Source organism: Trachypithecus francoisi, unplaced genomic scaffold, assembly GCF_009764315.1.
Source record: "Trachypithecus francoisi isolate TF-2019V2 unplaced genomic scaffold, Tfra_2.0 Lachesis_group3, whole genome shotgun sequence".
NCBI lineage: Eukaryota > Metazoa > Chordata > Mammalia > Primates > Cercopithecidae > Trachypithecus > Trachypithecus francoisi.
In genome coordinates, this window is record NW_022681468.1 from 113,354,696 (window position 1) to 113,371,347 (window position 16,652).

The window sequence follows — 16,652 nt, forward strand, 5'->3', positions numbered from 1 at the left end:
CTTTCCTTTCTTTTCTTTTCTTTTCTTTCCTTCTTCCTTCCTTCCTTCCTTCCTTCCTTCCTTCTTTCTTTCCTTCTTCCTTTCCTTCTTCCTTTCCTTCTTCCTTTCCTTTCTTTCTCTCCTCCCTCCCTCCCTTCCTTCCTTCCTCTCTCTCTCTCTCTTTCTTTCTTTTTTTGACAGAGTCTTGCTCTGTCACCCAGGCTGGTGCGATCTCAGCTCACTGCAACCTCCACCTCCTGGGTTCAAGTGATTCTCCTGCTTCAGCCTCCTGAGTGTGGGATTACAGGCATGTGCCACCATGTCCAGCTAATTTTTGTATTTTTAGTAGAGACAGAGTTTCGCCGTGTTGGCCAGGCTGGTCTCAAACTCTTGAGATGGACCTGCCTTGGCTTCCGAAAGTGCTGGGATTACAGGCGTAAACCAACATGCCCGTCACACCTTATTTTTTTAAAAACTATTTACAGTGCACTCAAACTTAGTTGACTGTGCTCCCTTTTTTTTTATTGTGCCTATTTATTTGCTGTATCTCTATGGACTAAACTTTTCTAAAAGTCAGTTTCACTTTTGTTTTTTATTTCTGATGCTTTCCTTCAAAAAGGTAGAGAAACTGTGGGGTATTCTATGTCTTTAAATTTTTAAATGATACCTTTACAGGTCTTAGCCATAAGAAATTCTATACTTCACACTTGCTAATAAATAAAACGTGACATATAATTTAGAAGTTCACACATTCAGGCCAGGAGTGGTGGCTCACGCCTATAATCGCAGCACTTTGGGAGGCGAGGGGAGTTGCTTGAGGCGGATTATTTGAGGCCAGGAGTTCGAGACCAGCCCGGCCAACATGGTGAAACCCCATCTCCACTAAAAATACAAAAGTAAGCCTAGTGTGGTGGTGCGCACCTGTAATCCCAGCTACTCGGGAGGCTGGGGCAGAAGAATCGCTTGAACCTGGGAGGCCAAGGTTGCAGTGAGCCGAGATCGCACCACTGCACTCCAGCCTGGGTGACAGAGGGAGATTCCGTCTCAAAAAACAAAAAAAAGTTCACATATTCAAATTTGTGAACATTTCTGTCTTCGTGATCCTCCAATTAAATATTCTGTACTAGGCCGGGTGCGGTGGCTCACGCCTGTAATTGCAGCACTTTGGGAGGGCAGATCATGAGGTCAGGAGTTCGAGACCAGTCTGGTCAATGTAATGAATCCCCATTTCTACTAAAAACACATACAAAAAGTAGCCAGATACGCCTGTAATCCCAGCTACTCGGGAGGCTGAGGCAGGAGAATCACTTGAACTTGGGAGGCGGAGGTTGCAGTGAGCCAAGATTGCGCCATTGCACTCCAGCCTGGGCGGTAGTGCCAGACTCCATCTCAAAAAAAAAAAAAAAAAATTCTTCTAAATACCAACTTCCTTCAGAGAGAAGATAGTAAATGGTAATTTGTTTACTAAAGATAAATCACTGGCCAGGCACGGTGGCTCACGCCTATAATCCAAGGCAGGCGGCTTATGATATCAAGAGATCAAGACCATCCTGGCCAAGATGGTGAAACCCCTGAGAGTACAGGCGTGAGACACCGCGACCGGCCAAAAAAACAAATTTTAAGGGTTGCTTATAGTTTATCTTCCCATGCTGTTTCCCAGTTCTTCCTTCCTTCCTTCCTTGCTTGCTTCCTTCCTTCCTTTCTCTTTTCTTTCTTTTTTTATTTTTAAATTTTTTTATAGAGACAGGGTGTTACTTTGTTGCCTAGGCTGGTCTGGAACTCCTGGACTTAAGTGATCCTCCTGCCTTAGCCTCCCAAAGTGTTGGGGTTACAGGTGTGAAGCATTGCACCCAGCCCCAGTTCATTTTTTCTCCCCAGAGGTGACCATTATTACCAGTTTTTTGTGTATCCTACAAATACTATATGCATATATAAATTCCTATAATACTTTTTGCTTACTAATTGTCATATTATTTGTTTCATATACTATATACTTAGATATACACCATATGGTTTCTGAATTTTATTCTCTTCTTTAACATTCCTTTTTTTTTTTTTTTTTTTGAGACAGAGTCTGGCTGTGTCACCCAGGCTGGGGTGCCATGCAGTGGTGCAGTCTCAGCTCACTGCAGCCTCTGCCTCCTGGGCTTAAGTGATCCTCCCACTTGTGGGACTATAGGCGTGTGCCATCATGCTGGGCAAATTTTTGTATTTTTTGTAGAGACGGGATATTTATTGTCTTGTTGCTTAGGCTGGTCTTGAACTCCTGGCTCAAGCAGCCCACCCACCGTGGCCTCCCAGAGTGCTGGGATTATAGATTGGAGCCAGCGCACCTGGCCTAAAATTCCTATCTTTATGCATCAGGTTGTTATGCATCTTTTGGTTGTGTTAGGCATGACCTTCAGTGCAATGTTGCATAATGGTGGTAATAGCAGACCTACTGGCCTTCCCATTTTTAATACAAAAAAAATTACGGGGCTTATGTGTGATGGATTTTATGCAGTGCATTTTCAGCATCTGCTGAGAAGGTTATATACTTTTTTTCTTTTCCTGTTAACATAAAAATTGCTTTGATAGATCTCCTGATGTTAAATCAATACTGTAAAGTTGTTTTTTTTTTTTTTTTGAGACGGAGTCTCGCTCTGTCGCCCGGGCTGGAGTGCAATGGCCAGATCTCAGCTCACTGCAAGCTCTGCCTCCTGGGTTTACGCCATTCTCCTGCCTCAGCCTCCCGAGTAGCTGGGACTACAGGCGCCCGCCACCTCGCCTGGCTAGTTTTTTGTATTCTTTAGTGGAGACGGGGTTTCATCGTGTTAGTCAGGATGGTCTCGATCTCCTGACCTTGTGATCCGCCTGTCTCGGCCTCCCAAAGTGCTGGGATTACAGGCTTGAGCCACCGCGCCCGGCCTTGGTTTGGTTTTGTTTTGTTTTTGTTTTTGTTTTTTGAGACAAAGTCTCGCTCTTTTTCCTAGGCTGAAGTGCAGTGACACAATCTCAGCTCACTGCACCCTTCGCCTCCCGGGTTCAAGTGATTCTTCTGCCTCAGCCTCCTGAGTAGCTGGGATCACAGGTGCCCACCACCACGCCTGGCTAATTTTTGTATTTTTAGTAGAGACGGGGTTTTGCAGTGTTGGTCAGGCTGGTCTCGAACTTCTGACCTCAGGTGATCCGCCTGCCTTGGCTTCCCAGAGTGCTGGGATTACAGGCATGAACCACCGCACCCAGCCTATTTTTTTTTTTTTTTTTTGAGACGGAGTCTTGCTCTGTCCCCCAGGCTGAGTGCAGTGGCGCGGTCTCAGCTTACTGCAAGCTCCGCCTCCTGGGTTCACGCCGTTCTTCTGCCTCAGCCTTCCGAGTAGCTGGGACTACAAGCACCCGCCACTATGCACGGCTTATTTTTGTATTTTTTTTTTTTTTTTTTTTGAGGCGGAGTCTTGCTCTGTCGCCCGGACTGGAGTGCAGTGGCCGGATCTCAGCTCACTGCAAGCTCCGCCTCCCGGGTTTACGCCATTCTCCTGCCTCAGCCTCCTGAGGAGCTGGGACTATAGGCGTCCGCCACTTCGCCCGTCTAGTTTTTGTATTTTTTTTAGTAGAGACGGGGTTTCACCATGTTAGCCAGGATGGTCTCGATCTCCTGACCTCGTGATCCGCCCGTCTCGGCCTCCCAAAGTGCTGGGATTACAGGCTTGAGCCACCGCGTCCGGCCTGTATTTTTAATAGAGATAGGGTTTCACCGTGTTAGCCAGGATGGTCTCAATCGCCTGACCTCGTGATCCGCCCACCTCGGCCTCCCAAAGTGCTATGATTACAGGCGTGAGCCACTGTGCCCGGCAATTTTTTTTTTTTTTTGAAATGGAGTCTCACTCTGTCACCCAGCTAGAGTGCAGTGGCACCATCTCGTCTCACTGCAACCTCTGCCTCCCGGGTTCAAGTGATCCTCTTGCCTCAGCCTCCCGAGTAGCTGGGACTACAGGTGTGCATCACCAGGCCCAGCTAAGTTTTTTGTATTTTTAGTAGAGGCTGGATTTCACCATGTTGGCCAGGATGGTCTCGATCTCTTAACCTCATGGCCCGCCCGCCTCAGCCTCCCAAAGTGCTGGGATTACAGGCGTGAGCCACTGGGCCTGGCCTATCTTTTTTTTAAGGAAGATATTTGACAATTCCTCTTGTTTGTGTTTAAATCTCCATTTCTTTGATTTTTAGCAATCACTAGTATTTTTTGTTTTTTGTTTTTTTGAAACAGAGTCTCACTGTGTTGCCCAGGCTGGAGTGCAATGGCTCGATCTCGGCTCACTGCAACCTCTGCCTCCTGGGTTCAAGCGATTCTCCTGCCTCAGCCTCCCGAGTAGTTAGGATTACAGGTGTCCACCACCACGCCTGGCTAATTTTTGTATTTTTGGTAGAGATGGGGTTTTACATTGTTGGTCAGGCTGGTCTCGAACTTCTGACCTCAGGTGATCCGCCTGCCTTGGCTTCCCAAAGTTCTGGGATTACAGGTGTGAGCCACTGCACCCGGCCTGCAATCACTAGTATTTCTAAAAGAAAAATTTAAAAGTTCCTTTGTTCTTCATCTTCTGTCTGCCCTCTAAATGTTAATATTCTTGAGACTTCAATAATTAATAGGTATTTATTAAGTAAGTGCTTTGTGGCAGGCACAGTACTAGGAACTAGGTGAATAAAATAGATATGATCCCTGTCTTCAGAGAACTTACCTCCCTGTAGCTAGATTTTTTTTCCTTTCAGTCTGACTTCCCCACTGCTTATAGTTATTTTTTGAGGTGGGAGAGGGGAACCAAACTCATCATCTCATCCCTTTGCTTAAAGATCTCTATAGAATCTTTTATGTTTATAGGACCATGTCTGGAATTTGAAGTGTAGCATACAAGCGCCTTCCCAGTCTGGTTCAGTCCCCCTGTTCACACATCTCCCACTGTTCTCCCTCATACACATTGGACACACTTGCTATGTGATATCCCCAATAAGCCCTGTTCTTTTATGACCCTGATTTGAAACATTTTGTTTTCTCTGACTAGAATACTTTTCTCTGCCTGACAAATTCCTACTCATCCTTCAAGGCACTCCTAAAAAAATTTTTTTATATCCGTAGAGAAAGTTTGAATCCCATAGCATTCTGTTCATAGAGCCTTCCTAGAACTTATTACATTATATGGTAAAGACCTATTTATACATCTGTCTCCATAGTTAAATGATTGTAAACTGCTTAAGAATAGGGTCTTTATGTCTCTGTGTGTGTCTTCTCACTTGATCTTAGCCAAAGGCCTAGAAGCGATCTATGTTGTGTCTTCTCAACAACTACTGTACTGATTAGCACAGAATGGGCCCTTAGCAAATACTTGTTGTGAATGTTTGACTAATCCTTTCTTCTCCCCTTCCCTTAAGTTTTTCTTTAAAAGTGTATAGTGCTTGTGGTGATATATACTTATAAAATTGTGTATTTATTAGTATGTTTCCATTGAATTCAATTTTTTTTTTGAGACAGAGCTGTCGCCCAGGCTGGAGTGCAGTGGTGCAATCTCGGCTCATTGCGAGCTCTGCCTCCCGAGTTCACGCCATTCTCTCACCTCAGCCTCCTGAGCAGCTGGGACTACAGGTGCCCACCACCATGCCCGGCTAATTTTTTGTGTTTTTTAGTAGAGACAGGGTTTCACCATGCTAGCCAGAATGGTCTCGATCTCCTGACCTCGTGATCCCCACGCCTTGGCCTCCCAAAGTGCTGGGATTACAGGCGTGAGCCACCGCGCCCGGCCTGAATTCAATTTTTAAATCATTAAAAACATGAAAACACTTGTGTAGGATGATGGGATTATGACTGCGTTTCACTTTTTTGCAAATATTTGTTATTACATTGTTTTATAATACGATAAAATTAGAAAATATACTTAAAACTTTTCCCAAATGCAGTAAGAGCCTATTTAAGAAAGCATTATCTCTTTTAAAATCACATTTTAAGAAAAGGCAATGTTTTCCTGATAAGTGGAAAATATTTGAGATAAACCAGTAAATATTAAAGGGACTGGATTTGTTTCCTTTTTTGGTACATTAACAAAGTGCTTATGGAAAAATTGTAGTTTTAGTTTGGAAATTCATCAAACCTCTTGCTGCCTTATAGCAAACCAGTGTCTTTGCTCAGAATCTGTCTCCCACCAGATTAATGTGGATTGAAGGTATCAATATATATAAAAAGGCAGTAATTCACAATGAAGGAGAGAGGCATGAGAGGAAGGAGTTCATTAATGCATCCGTCACTGAAATAATGGAGAAATGGCATATTTGTTGAAATACAGAAGTATCTTCAAATTTGGTAAAAGCCAGACATTGCGGCCAGGCGTGGTGGCTCATGCCTGTAATCTCAGCACTCTGGAAGTCTGATGCGGGTGGATCACGAGGTCAGGAGATTGAGACCTTCCTGGCTAACATGGTGAAACCCCGTCTCTACTAAAAATACAAAAAAAATTAGCTGGGCATGGTGGCAGGCGCCTGAAGTCCCAGCTACTTGGGAAGCTGAGGCAGGAGAATGGTGTGAACCCGGGAGGTGAAGCTTGTAGTGAACCGAGATTGCGCCACTGCTCTCCAGCTTGGGTGACAGAGAAAGATTCCGTCTCAAAAACAAAGAAAGCCAGACGTTGCGTCTTACATTGAATCACTTTCCTTATTTCGGTCTTCATTGCAGGATGACTGACTGCATTTTTTCATGGTATTTGTTCTGCACAACACCTGTATCAATACCTGTTTCTTTATTGTATTGAGACCTTTCCATAGTTAGTTTGTGCTGTTAAAAGGAGCTTGTGCCTAGGATGGCAGTGTTAATCTCTGGAGCTGCCAGAGTAGTCTGAAAGTAGGGACAAAAAGATGGGAACTGAAGTCTAAATACTTCTGGCCTCAGCTTTTTCTTTATAGCCACAGAGCCCTGAATGAGGAAGAATTGGTCCTTTAAAAAAGTGTTTTCAGTTGAATGCTTATTTCTTTTGTTTTTCTTTCTTTCTTGTCATCCAGGCTGGAGTACAATGGCGTGATCTTGGCTTACTGCAACCTCCGCCTCCTGGGTTCAAGCAATTCTCCTGCATCAGCCTCCTGAGTAGCTGGGATTACAGGCGCAAGCCAGCATGCCTGGTTAATTTTTGTATTTTTAGTAGAGACGAGGTTTCACCCTGTTGGCTAGGCTGGTCTCAAACTTCTGACCTCAGGTGATCCACCTACCTTGGCCTCCCAAGGTGCTGGGGATTATAGGTGTGAACCACTGCACCTGGCCTTTTTTTTTTTTTTTTTTTTTGAGATAGAGTCTCAGTCACCCAGGCTGGAGTGTAGTGGTATGATCTTGGCGCTCTACAGCCTTGGCCTCCTAGGCTCAAGCAATCCTCCCACCTCAGCCCCCCAAGTAGCTGGGACCACAGGCCTGTGCCACCATGCACGGCTAATTTTTAAATTTTTTTGTAGAGATGGGTCTCACCATGTTGCCCAGGCTGGTCTCTAACTCTTGGGCTCAAGCAGTCCTCCCACCTTGGCCTTCCAAAGTGCTGTGATTACAGATGTGAGCCACCACTCCTGGCCTGAACACATATTTCTAGTTTAAATGTATGGTTTTTTATAAAATGGATTAGAGAGATTGCATTGATAGAGGCTAAAGGGAAGCAATGGAGGTCATATGATTCTAAGAAACTCTATCTCTGTTGAAAGAAGTTTTAGTGTGAAATGACCAGAGTAAAGAAAAAAGAGAATGAACATTCATCCATTCAGAACCTACCAAGTGCTAGGTATGGCAGTGGGTGCTCTTCTATCCGTTTCTCATTCAAAGTGAGGAAATTGAGGCTCAGAGAGGTTAAATGACTTGCCCAAATAACACACAGTAGTGAATAAGAAGATGGATTGGTTCTTTATAATCCCCAAAACCACACTAAACTTTCTCCTTTGTGGTTAGCTGACTGACATTTCAGGAGACAAAAGTCTTTTTTTTTTTTTTTTTTTTTTCAGGAGCAAGTTTCTTATCGGTCTGGCTCTTCACTCTCCTAGGTTGTCTTGGATTATAGAATTTAAGGTACTACCTGTGGAACTGAGAGTGCCAGCACATTATTCTTGACCTCTTGAGTGACTAGCTCCTTACCCAAAGCTCATCTCAAAATTATAGCTGCTCTTGAGAGTTTGATGTAACATGGAGACTATGTTGTTGGTTTTATTCTCTCTGATACCATTATTTGAACACTAGTGAATTGTATCCAGTGTGTACCCTGCTTAATTGACAGCTTTCTCAGCTGTTTTATAGCAGGTTCTCTAGTATCTTTATCTTCATGGCCATATTCAAGAAACTTGTTTTTATTTATTTAAACATGATTGTGGGAGTAGGTAATTATAGTATGGTTTTTGACTATGCAGGAACAAATCTTACCCTTGAGGCCAGGCAGGCATGGTGGCTCATGCCTGTAATTCTAGCACTTTGGGAGGCTGAGGAAGGCGGATTGCTTGAGCCCAAGAATTTGAGATCGGCCTGGGCTACATGGCGAAACCCCGTCTCTACTAAAAAATGCAAAAATTAGTCAGGCATGATGACGCGTGCGTGTGGTCTCAGCTACTCATGAGACTGAGGCAGGAGGATCAATTGAGCCCAGGAGGCTGAGGCTGCAGTGAGCCATGATCGCTCCACTCCATCCTTGGTGATAGAGCAACACCCTGTCTCAAGCAAAACAAAACAAATCTTACCCTTACCTGAAAAACTGGTTAAGGAGAGTTGTAAGTGGTAATGTTAGTTTCTCCATATTATCGATTCAGATCTTATCCCAAAGGAAGACCAGAGCTGTTTGAACTCCAGCTCTTCCTTAGCTGCCAGGTTTTAACAACTTGTGTTTCGATAGATTCAAACCACTGTCCTGGACTTAAAATATTTTCTAAGCTGTGACTCATCTTTTGACTCATTCTTTCTTTCACTAGGAAATACACTGAATTTTAATTTCGAGAATTTCAGTTATCCCTTCTGAAGAGTGTGTTCCTCATTAAAGTTGCTGGGACTTGTTTTTCTGGTAACCAATAGGGCTACAAATTAGTTTGTACTCAGTGGTTATGTTAAACCCATGTGTAAACAGAGGGAGAAATCTGATTAACTGTCTAAAGGAAGGTTGTTGAAGATGAGACCATTCTTTCTGACTCCTTTTAGAGGTTCATCTCTTCCACCAGAGGGATGGGTATGCAGGAGGGTAATCTGAGGCTGAACAGAGCAGGTGCTATGCGTGTGTATTTGTGTCTGTAAATATCACATCACTGTTTACAGTACACTGGACTCTCTACATGCAAAGCCTGGTCAGACCAAACCAGGAGGAATTGTTCCTGTGCTTAAAGCCAAGAATAACATCCTGACCAGCAGGGGGACAGAGGTCAGCTCAAGGCAACAGCTCTTGGGAGCTACAGAACACTAAGAAACTTGGAGGAACTGAGCTTAATAAAAAGGAAGGCAAGATGTACTTTGAAGGAAGTGTGTGAAACCTGTGTGCCTTTCTCTTATTAGGACATGGTTTATTTATGACAAATGAAAAGATCTTTTTTTTTTTTTTTTTGAGACAGTCTCGTACTGTCTCCTGGGCTGGAGTGCAGTGGCATGATCTTGGATCACTGCAACGTCTGCCTCCTAGGTTCAAGCTATTCTCCTGCCTCAGCCTCCCAAGTAGCTGGGATTACAGGCACCTGCCACCACACTCTGTTAATTTTTTGTATTTTTAGTAGAGACAGGGTTTCACTATGTTGGCCAGGCTGGTCTCTAACTCCTGACCTCGTGATCTGCTCGCCTTGGCCTCCCAAAGTGCTGGGATTATAGGCGTGAGCCACTGTGCCCGGCCGAAAAATGAAGTTATCTTAACAGATGGATATGTCATGAGTTCATATCACGTCTTGGTCATTTAGATTTTCTGATTCTACTTATACATTGATTTATCCGTTGGTTATTTCTCATTAGAAATTGTATACGCAGCTAAGTAGCAGGAAAAATATGTTGTATTATTCTGGTGTTTTATTCTATAAGCAACATCAGAGAGGCCCACTAGAGAACTGGATTTAAAATATAATAGGTTAATTAAAAATCAGTTACCATGTCTCACCCGGGTGCGGTGGTTCACACCTGTAATCCCAGCACTTTGGGAGGCTGAGGTGGGCGGATCACGAGTTCAGGAGTTTGTGAGGCAGGAGAATGGCATGAACCAGTGAGGCAGAGCTTGCAGTGAGCCAAGATTGCGCCACTGCACTCCAGCCTGGGCAATAGAGCGAGACTCTGTCTCAAAAAACAAACAAACAGGTACCATGTCTCCTGGGGAATTTACTGACTGGCTAGAGTTTTATTTCTGGGATCTTTCTGTGCTCACTTCTTTTTCCTTCCATCTTTCCTCATTCTGATGCTGGCCACTCACTCCACAGAGGCAACTCAAACTATTTTCTGAAAGAGTATTCTAAGTTTGTCCTGTTGTCTTTGGGACTCATTTCTCTGGCGTGGCTTCAGTTGGTTCCAGGCCAAAATGATCTTCTGAAAACTTTTCTTCATAGCCTTTATTTCTTGGCTCTTTTCATGCACTTTGCCTGATTGGTTTTACTGGTGCTTTCCTTCTCCAATGGTGTAAGCTATGTTGCCTTAATTGTAAGGCTGTAAAGCTCAGGTGCAACCTCAGGCTGTTTAGACTTTCCCCAAGTACTTTTGTCCTTTCCTAGAAATTGGAGGATGAATCAGATGCTCTGTTATGAGGTATTGCTGACTCTCCTGGGATTTTAGTTTGCCAGTTGTTTAACCAGTGTGTAGCAATTTGGATTGTATTTGCAAGGTAGGACTTGTTGCCAAGACTCCGAAGTAGGTCGTTGCTATTATGCTTTTTCTCTTTATTTTTCTTTTCTATATATATATATATATATATTTTTTTTTTTTTTTTTTCCTAGAGACAGAGTCTCACTATGTTGGCCAGGTTAGAATTGGCCTCAAGTGATTTTCCTGCCTTGGCCTCCCAAAGTGCTAGGATTATAGGCGTGAGCCACCGCACCCAGCCCTCCCTTTTTGTTTTTGTTTTTTTGTTTTTTTTTGAGGTGGAGTCTCGCTCTGTCGCCCAGGCCGGAGTGCAATGGCATGATCTTGGCTCACTACAACCCCGCCTCCTGGGTTCAAGCGATTCTTCTGCCTCAGCCTCCTGAGTAGCTGGTAGTACAGGCGCATACCACCATGCCCAGCTAAGTTTCATATTTTTAGTAGAGACGGGGTTTCACCATATTGGCCAGGCTGATCTCAAACTCCTGACCTCGTGATCCGCCCTCCTCGGCCTCCCAAAGTGCTGGGATTACAGGCGTGTGCCACCGCACCCAGCCATTTTTTTTTTCTGAAACAGAGTCTCGCTCTGTCGCCCAGGCTGGAGTGCAATGGCACGATCTTGGCTACTGTAACCTCCACATCCTGGGTTCAAGCAATTTTCCTGCCTCATCCTCCCGAGTAGCTGGGATTACAGACGTGCGCCACCATACCTGGCTGATTTTTGTATTTTGAGTAGAGACAGGGTTTCACCATGTTGGCCAGGCTGGTCTCGAATTCCTGACCTCAAATGATACACCCACCTTGGCTTCCCAAAGTGCTGGGATTATAGTTGTGAGCCACCACGCCCAGCCCTCCCTTTATTTTTCAATTGAAAAATTAGCAAAGACAGAATTACCTTGTCCATGGTCACATGGTAAGCTAGTTTTACACCTTTTGAAGCAAACCTCATTTTTGTATTTGTTATACCTCTCAGTGCAAGTATTAGCTTAACAAATAACAGGTGCTTATGGCCAGGCATGGTGGCTCATGCCTATAATCCCAGCACTTTGGGAGGCCATGGAGGGCGGATCACAAGGTCAGGAGTTCGAGAACAGCCTGGCTAATATGGTGAAACCCCGTATTTACTAAAAATACAAAAAATTAGCCGGGCATGGTACTCGGAAGGCTGAGGCAGGAGAATTGCTCGAACCCGGGAGGCAGAGGTTGTAGTGAGCTGAGATTGGGCAACTGCACTACAGCCTAGGAGACAGAGTGAGACTCTATCTCAAAACAACAACAACAACAACAACAACAACAAAAAACCCCACAAATAACAGGTGCTTATTAAATATGAATAAATACGTCATAACTGTGGGTTGATTGGGAATAGAAGTATGGTTAAAATTCAGAATTCTCATCAGATTCATCATATTGTAGATAAACAGCTGAGAAAAGTTTCTGGATGGAAGGGACAGAATAGCTATGCATGAAGCTTTTAGTAGTGTAGAATGCCTACAAAAAAATTATTCCTGACTGGGCACGGTGGCTCACACCTGTAATCCCAGCACTTTGGGAGGCCGAGGTGGATGGATCATGAGGTCAGGAGTTGGAGACCAGCCTGGCCAATATGGTGAAACCTTGTCTCTACTGAAAATACAAAAATTAGCTGGGCGTGGTGGTGTGCGCCTGTAGTCCCAGCTATTTGGGAGACTGAGGCAGAAGAATCACTTGAACCCAGGAGGCAGATGTTGCAGTGAGCCAAGATCACGCCATTGCACTCCAGCCTGGGCGACAGAGCAAGACTGTCTAAAAAAAAGGAAAAAAAAGGCCGGGCGCGGTGGCTCAAGCCTGTAATCCCAGCACTTTGGGAGGCCGAGACGGGCGGATCACGAGGTCAGGAGATCGAGACCATCCTGGCTAACACGGTGAAACCCCGTCTCTACTAAAAAAAATACAAAAAATTAGCGGGCGAGATGGCGGGCGCCTGTAGTCCCAGCTACTCGGAGGCTGAGGCGAGAGAATGGCATAAACCCGGGAGGCGGAGTTTGCAGTGAGCTGAGATCCGGCCACTGCACTCCAGCCTGGGCGACAGAGCGAGACTCCGTCTCAAAAAAAAAAAAAAGGAAAAAAAAAAAATCCCAATTTAGCTCACAGCTGCAATCCTAGCACTTTGGGAATGCAAGATGGAATGATCACTTGAGCACTGGAGTTCAAGACCACCCTGGCCAACAAAGGGAGTCCTCGTCTCTACAAAAAAGTCAAAAAAATTACCCAGGTGTGGTGGTGTGCACCTGTAGTCACAGCTACTCAGAAGGCGGAGACGGGAGTATCCCTTGAGCCCAGGAGTTTGAGGCTGCAATGAGCAGTGATTGTGCCACTGCACTCCAGTCTGCTGGGTGACAGACTGAGACATTGTCTCAAAAAAAAAAAAAAAAAAAGTGCTGAGGGCAGCAGCTCATATCTGTAATCCCAGCACTTTGAGAGGGATAGTGAGAGGATCTCTTGAGCCCCAGAGTTTGAGACCAATCCTGGGCTATGTAGTGAGACCTTGTCTCTACTAAAAATAACAAAGAAATTACTGGGTATAGTGACACATGCAATGGCTATAGTCCCAGCTACTCGAGAGGCTGAGGCAGGAGGATTGTTTGAGCCCAGGAGGTTGAAGCTGCAGTGAGCCAAGATTGTGCCACTACATTCTAGCCTGGGTCATAGAGTGAGACCCTGTCTCAAAAAAAGAAAAAAATAAAAATCCCAATTTAAATCATTCTAAAATGAAGAAAGAGAAAAGTAGTTTGTCTAAAAAGGAAATTGGTTATAATGTAAGGAGAAATAGGGTGAGAGTACATAAATGAACATGAATTAGTTGAGAGATAGAAACAGTTCTGGAAGCAGGCATCTTGCCAGCCTGGCTCAGACAGTAAAAATGAAAATTTTCCTCCCCTTTCCAAAACCACTATCCAGAGGGGCTATTACTGACTGTGGATACTAGTATCCAGTTTTGGGGTTGCCATGTAAAGCATGAAAAGGTGCAGTGGAGTCAGTCAGCACAAAGAATAACTGCTCTTTTGATTTGTTAAATTCTTCTTAATAGTTTTATTGGTCTCAAATTCCAAAGCCAAAACCATTTTCTGATTCTTTTGCTGTGTCCAGTTGGCTTGTGAGACCAAAGCAGCAGCTGAGACTGCTATACTACACTTTGTATTAGGCAATAATCCTTTGGAAGGCCTGGCCACTTTTCTTTCTTTCTTTTTTTTTTTTTTTTGAGACAGTTTTGCTCTTGTTGCCCAGGCTGGAGTACAATGGCGTGATCTCAGCTCACTGCAACCTCTGCCTCTTGGGTTTAAGGAGTTCTCCTACCTCAGCCTCTCAAGTAGCTGGGATTACAGGTGTGCACCACCACGTCTGGCTAGTTTTGTGTTTTTAGTAGAGATGGAGTTTCACCATGTTGGTCAGGCTGGTCATGAACTTCTGACCTCAAGTGATCCTCCTGCTTCCACCTCCCAAAATGTGGCCTCCCAGTTTTTTTTTTTTTTGCTTTGGGACCAGTAATTTGCATTTCATTCAGGATATCTCTTTTCCCCCCTCATTTTTTCATGCATACCTGTGCTAAGTCCTGTTCTCTGAACCTAGATCTGGCTTCTGGCCTCACTGAATTATACAAATTTTAACTATTTCGGTTTCAGACCTGTTTCTACCTTTTTGTTTGTCTTTCCCTGCTCCCTGTAGCAAACTGGTTCAGACTTGCGTGGGGAAGGGATGATAGTTTTTACTTGTTTGTTTTTTGACTCCATAAATATATTCTCTTCTTACTAATTATTCTTTCTTTCTTTGTCAAACAGGCTACCAAGCAGTTTCTTGAAGAGATTAACAAGTGGACAGTTCAGTACAATGTTTCCCCGCTGTCTTGGAATGTGGCTGTCAAGTTCCTCATGGCAAGGAAGTTTGATGTGCTCCGTGCCATAGAATTGTTCCACTCCTACAGAGTATGTTGCTCAGGGGTGGACTAGACCTGTGGCATTTGGGCTTAGTGTTGCTGTTGTCCCTATCATGCTCGACACACACATCGGTTCTCTAAGTGTTCCTCCCCACTCCCATAAAAAATGGATCCATATCCAGGAGCCTTTGTGAGAGCTGAAGCTGGGCAAGGCAGCTGCTGGAAGTCACTACTTTTGTACCTAAGTTTTGATTGTACACCAGGATGCCACATCTAATGATTGAGATGGAGGAAGTAGCCTGACAGCATCCTGGTGGCAGGACAAGGGTTCACCCTTCCTAGAATTTTAATCCTAGCTCTTTTCACTGGACTCTGGCCACATGAAAATCTGTTGGTTTTCAGGATATCTAGGGCTTTTAGAAACTTGCCATTCAGATGAATGCTGAGCTTAGTGGGCAGTTCAGGGCAGTTCAGGAAGGGAAGTTGTTTTTTATTTGTTTTTTTTTTTTGTTTTTTTTTTTTTTGTTTTTTTTTTTAGGAAGGGAAGTTTTAACCCTGGAAAAGAAGAGCAACTGCATATTAGCTAGGTCCATTATCTTAAAGCATCTTTATGCAAATGTAGCGGCATCTGGATTTTACTTTGTTTTGATTTTTGTTTTTTGAGGGGGCACACACTTTGGTTTTGTGCTTCTGTTTGCTTTCTCAGTTTGTAGTGTCTTTGATAAAACACTATACAGCATGTTACTTTGGGGTCAGAATCCTTCTAAGAAATACAAAATCTCCCTAAAAAAAAAATTGGGATAACAAGCACTAGATTAGCTTAACTAAAGTTCGGTTACATCTATGTTGTGGACCAGCTCATTCAATATTTATTCATTTACTCAACAGATACTTATTTTATACTTACTGTGTTCCAGGTGCAGAGATTACTATTTAGAAAGAGAGACTAGGGCTGGGTGCAGTGGCTCATGCCTTTAATCCCAGCACTTTGGGAGGCCAAGGCAGGTGGATCACTTGAGGTCAGGAGTTTGAGACCAACCTGACCAAAATGGCAAAACCGTATCTCTACTAAAACTACAAAAATTAGCTGGGTGTAGTGGCACCTGCATTCCCAGCTACTCAGGAGGCTGAGGAAGGAGAATCACTTGAACCAAAGAAGTGGAGGTTGCAATGAGCCGAGATCACACTATTGCATTCCAGCCTGGGCAACAGAGTGAGACTCTGTGAAGGAAGGGAGGGAGGGAGCTCAAGTGATCTGCCCACCTCAGCCTCCCAAAGTACTGGGATTACAGGCGTGAGTCACCGTCCCCAGCCTAAGAGGTTTAAAAATAAGCAGTTGATGAAATAGGACAAACCAAGATAATATTTTTTTTGTTATCGATATGTAAAGGTAGAGAATGTCTCTGGAGAAAGGAAATGTAAGTGGTCAACCTTGTCATTTAAGAGGAGGACTGAAGAGGCTGGGTGCGGTGGCTCACGCCTATAATCCCAGCACTTTGGGAGGCCAAGGCAGGTGGATCACTTCAGCCCCAGAGTTCGAGACCAGCCTGGGCAACATGGCAAAACCCTGTCTCTACAAAAATTAGCCAAGCATGGTGGCATGTGCCTGTAATCCCAGCTACTCAGGAGGCTGAGGCAAGAGAATATCTTGGATGCAGAGGTTGCGGTGAGCCAAGACCATGCCACTGTACTCCAGCTTCGGTGACAGTGTGAGACTCGGTCTTGATTGAAAAAAAAAAAAAAGAATCTGGTCGTCAGAGTGAGGAAAATGAAGTCGTCGTAGCTGCTGTTGGAGAGAATATCAGGTGGAGAGAAGACTCCTATTTAAACATAGGAGAGGCCTAAACCTAGAAAATGTGTGAGGGTGTATGCGTCCAGACATTTTTGAGGTCCATATTTTAGTGTCCTGGTACCATGTCAGTGCTGCTGCATGTTTAAGAACCTTGATCCTGCACCTGAATGTAACATACTGGTTAC

At 44.2% G+C, this 16,652-nt stretch overlaps 1 protein-coding gene across 3 annotated transcripts in view; it reads left to right on the top strand.

Annotated features, from left to right (window-relative positions):
* PTPN9 (protein tyrosine phosphatase non-receptor type 9) overlaps positions 1–16,652 on the top strand; it is a 114,766-nt gene that overhangs the window by 38,594 nt on the left and 59,520 nt on the right. For 2 of the 3 annotated variants that reach the window (XM_033190969.1, XM_033190970.1), the window contains exon 2: positions 14,581–14,724. The exons of the other annotated variant lie outside the window; for it this stretch is intronic. In XM_033190969.1, the coding sequence (XP_033046860.1) occupies positions 14,581–14,724 (144 nt within the window). The remainder of the gene's footprint in view (positions 1–14,580; positions 14,725–16,652) is intronic. 3 annotated transcript variants of the gene reach the window in all.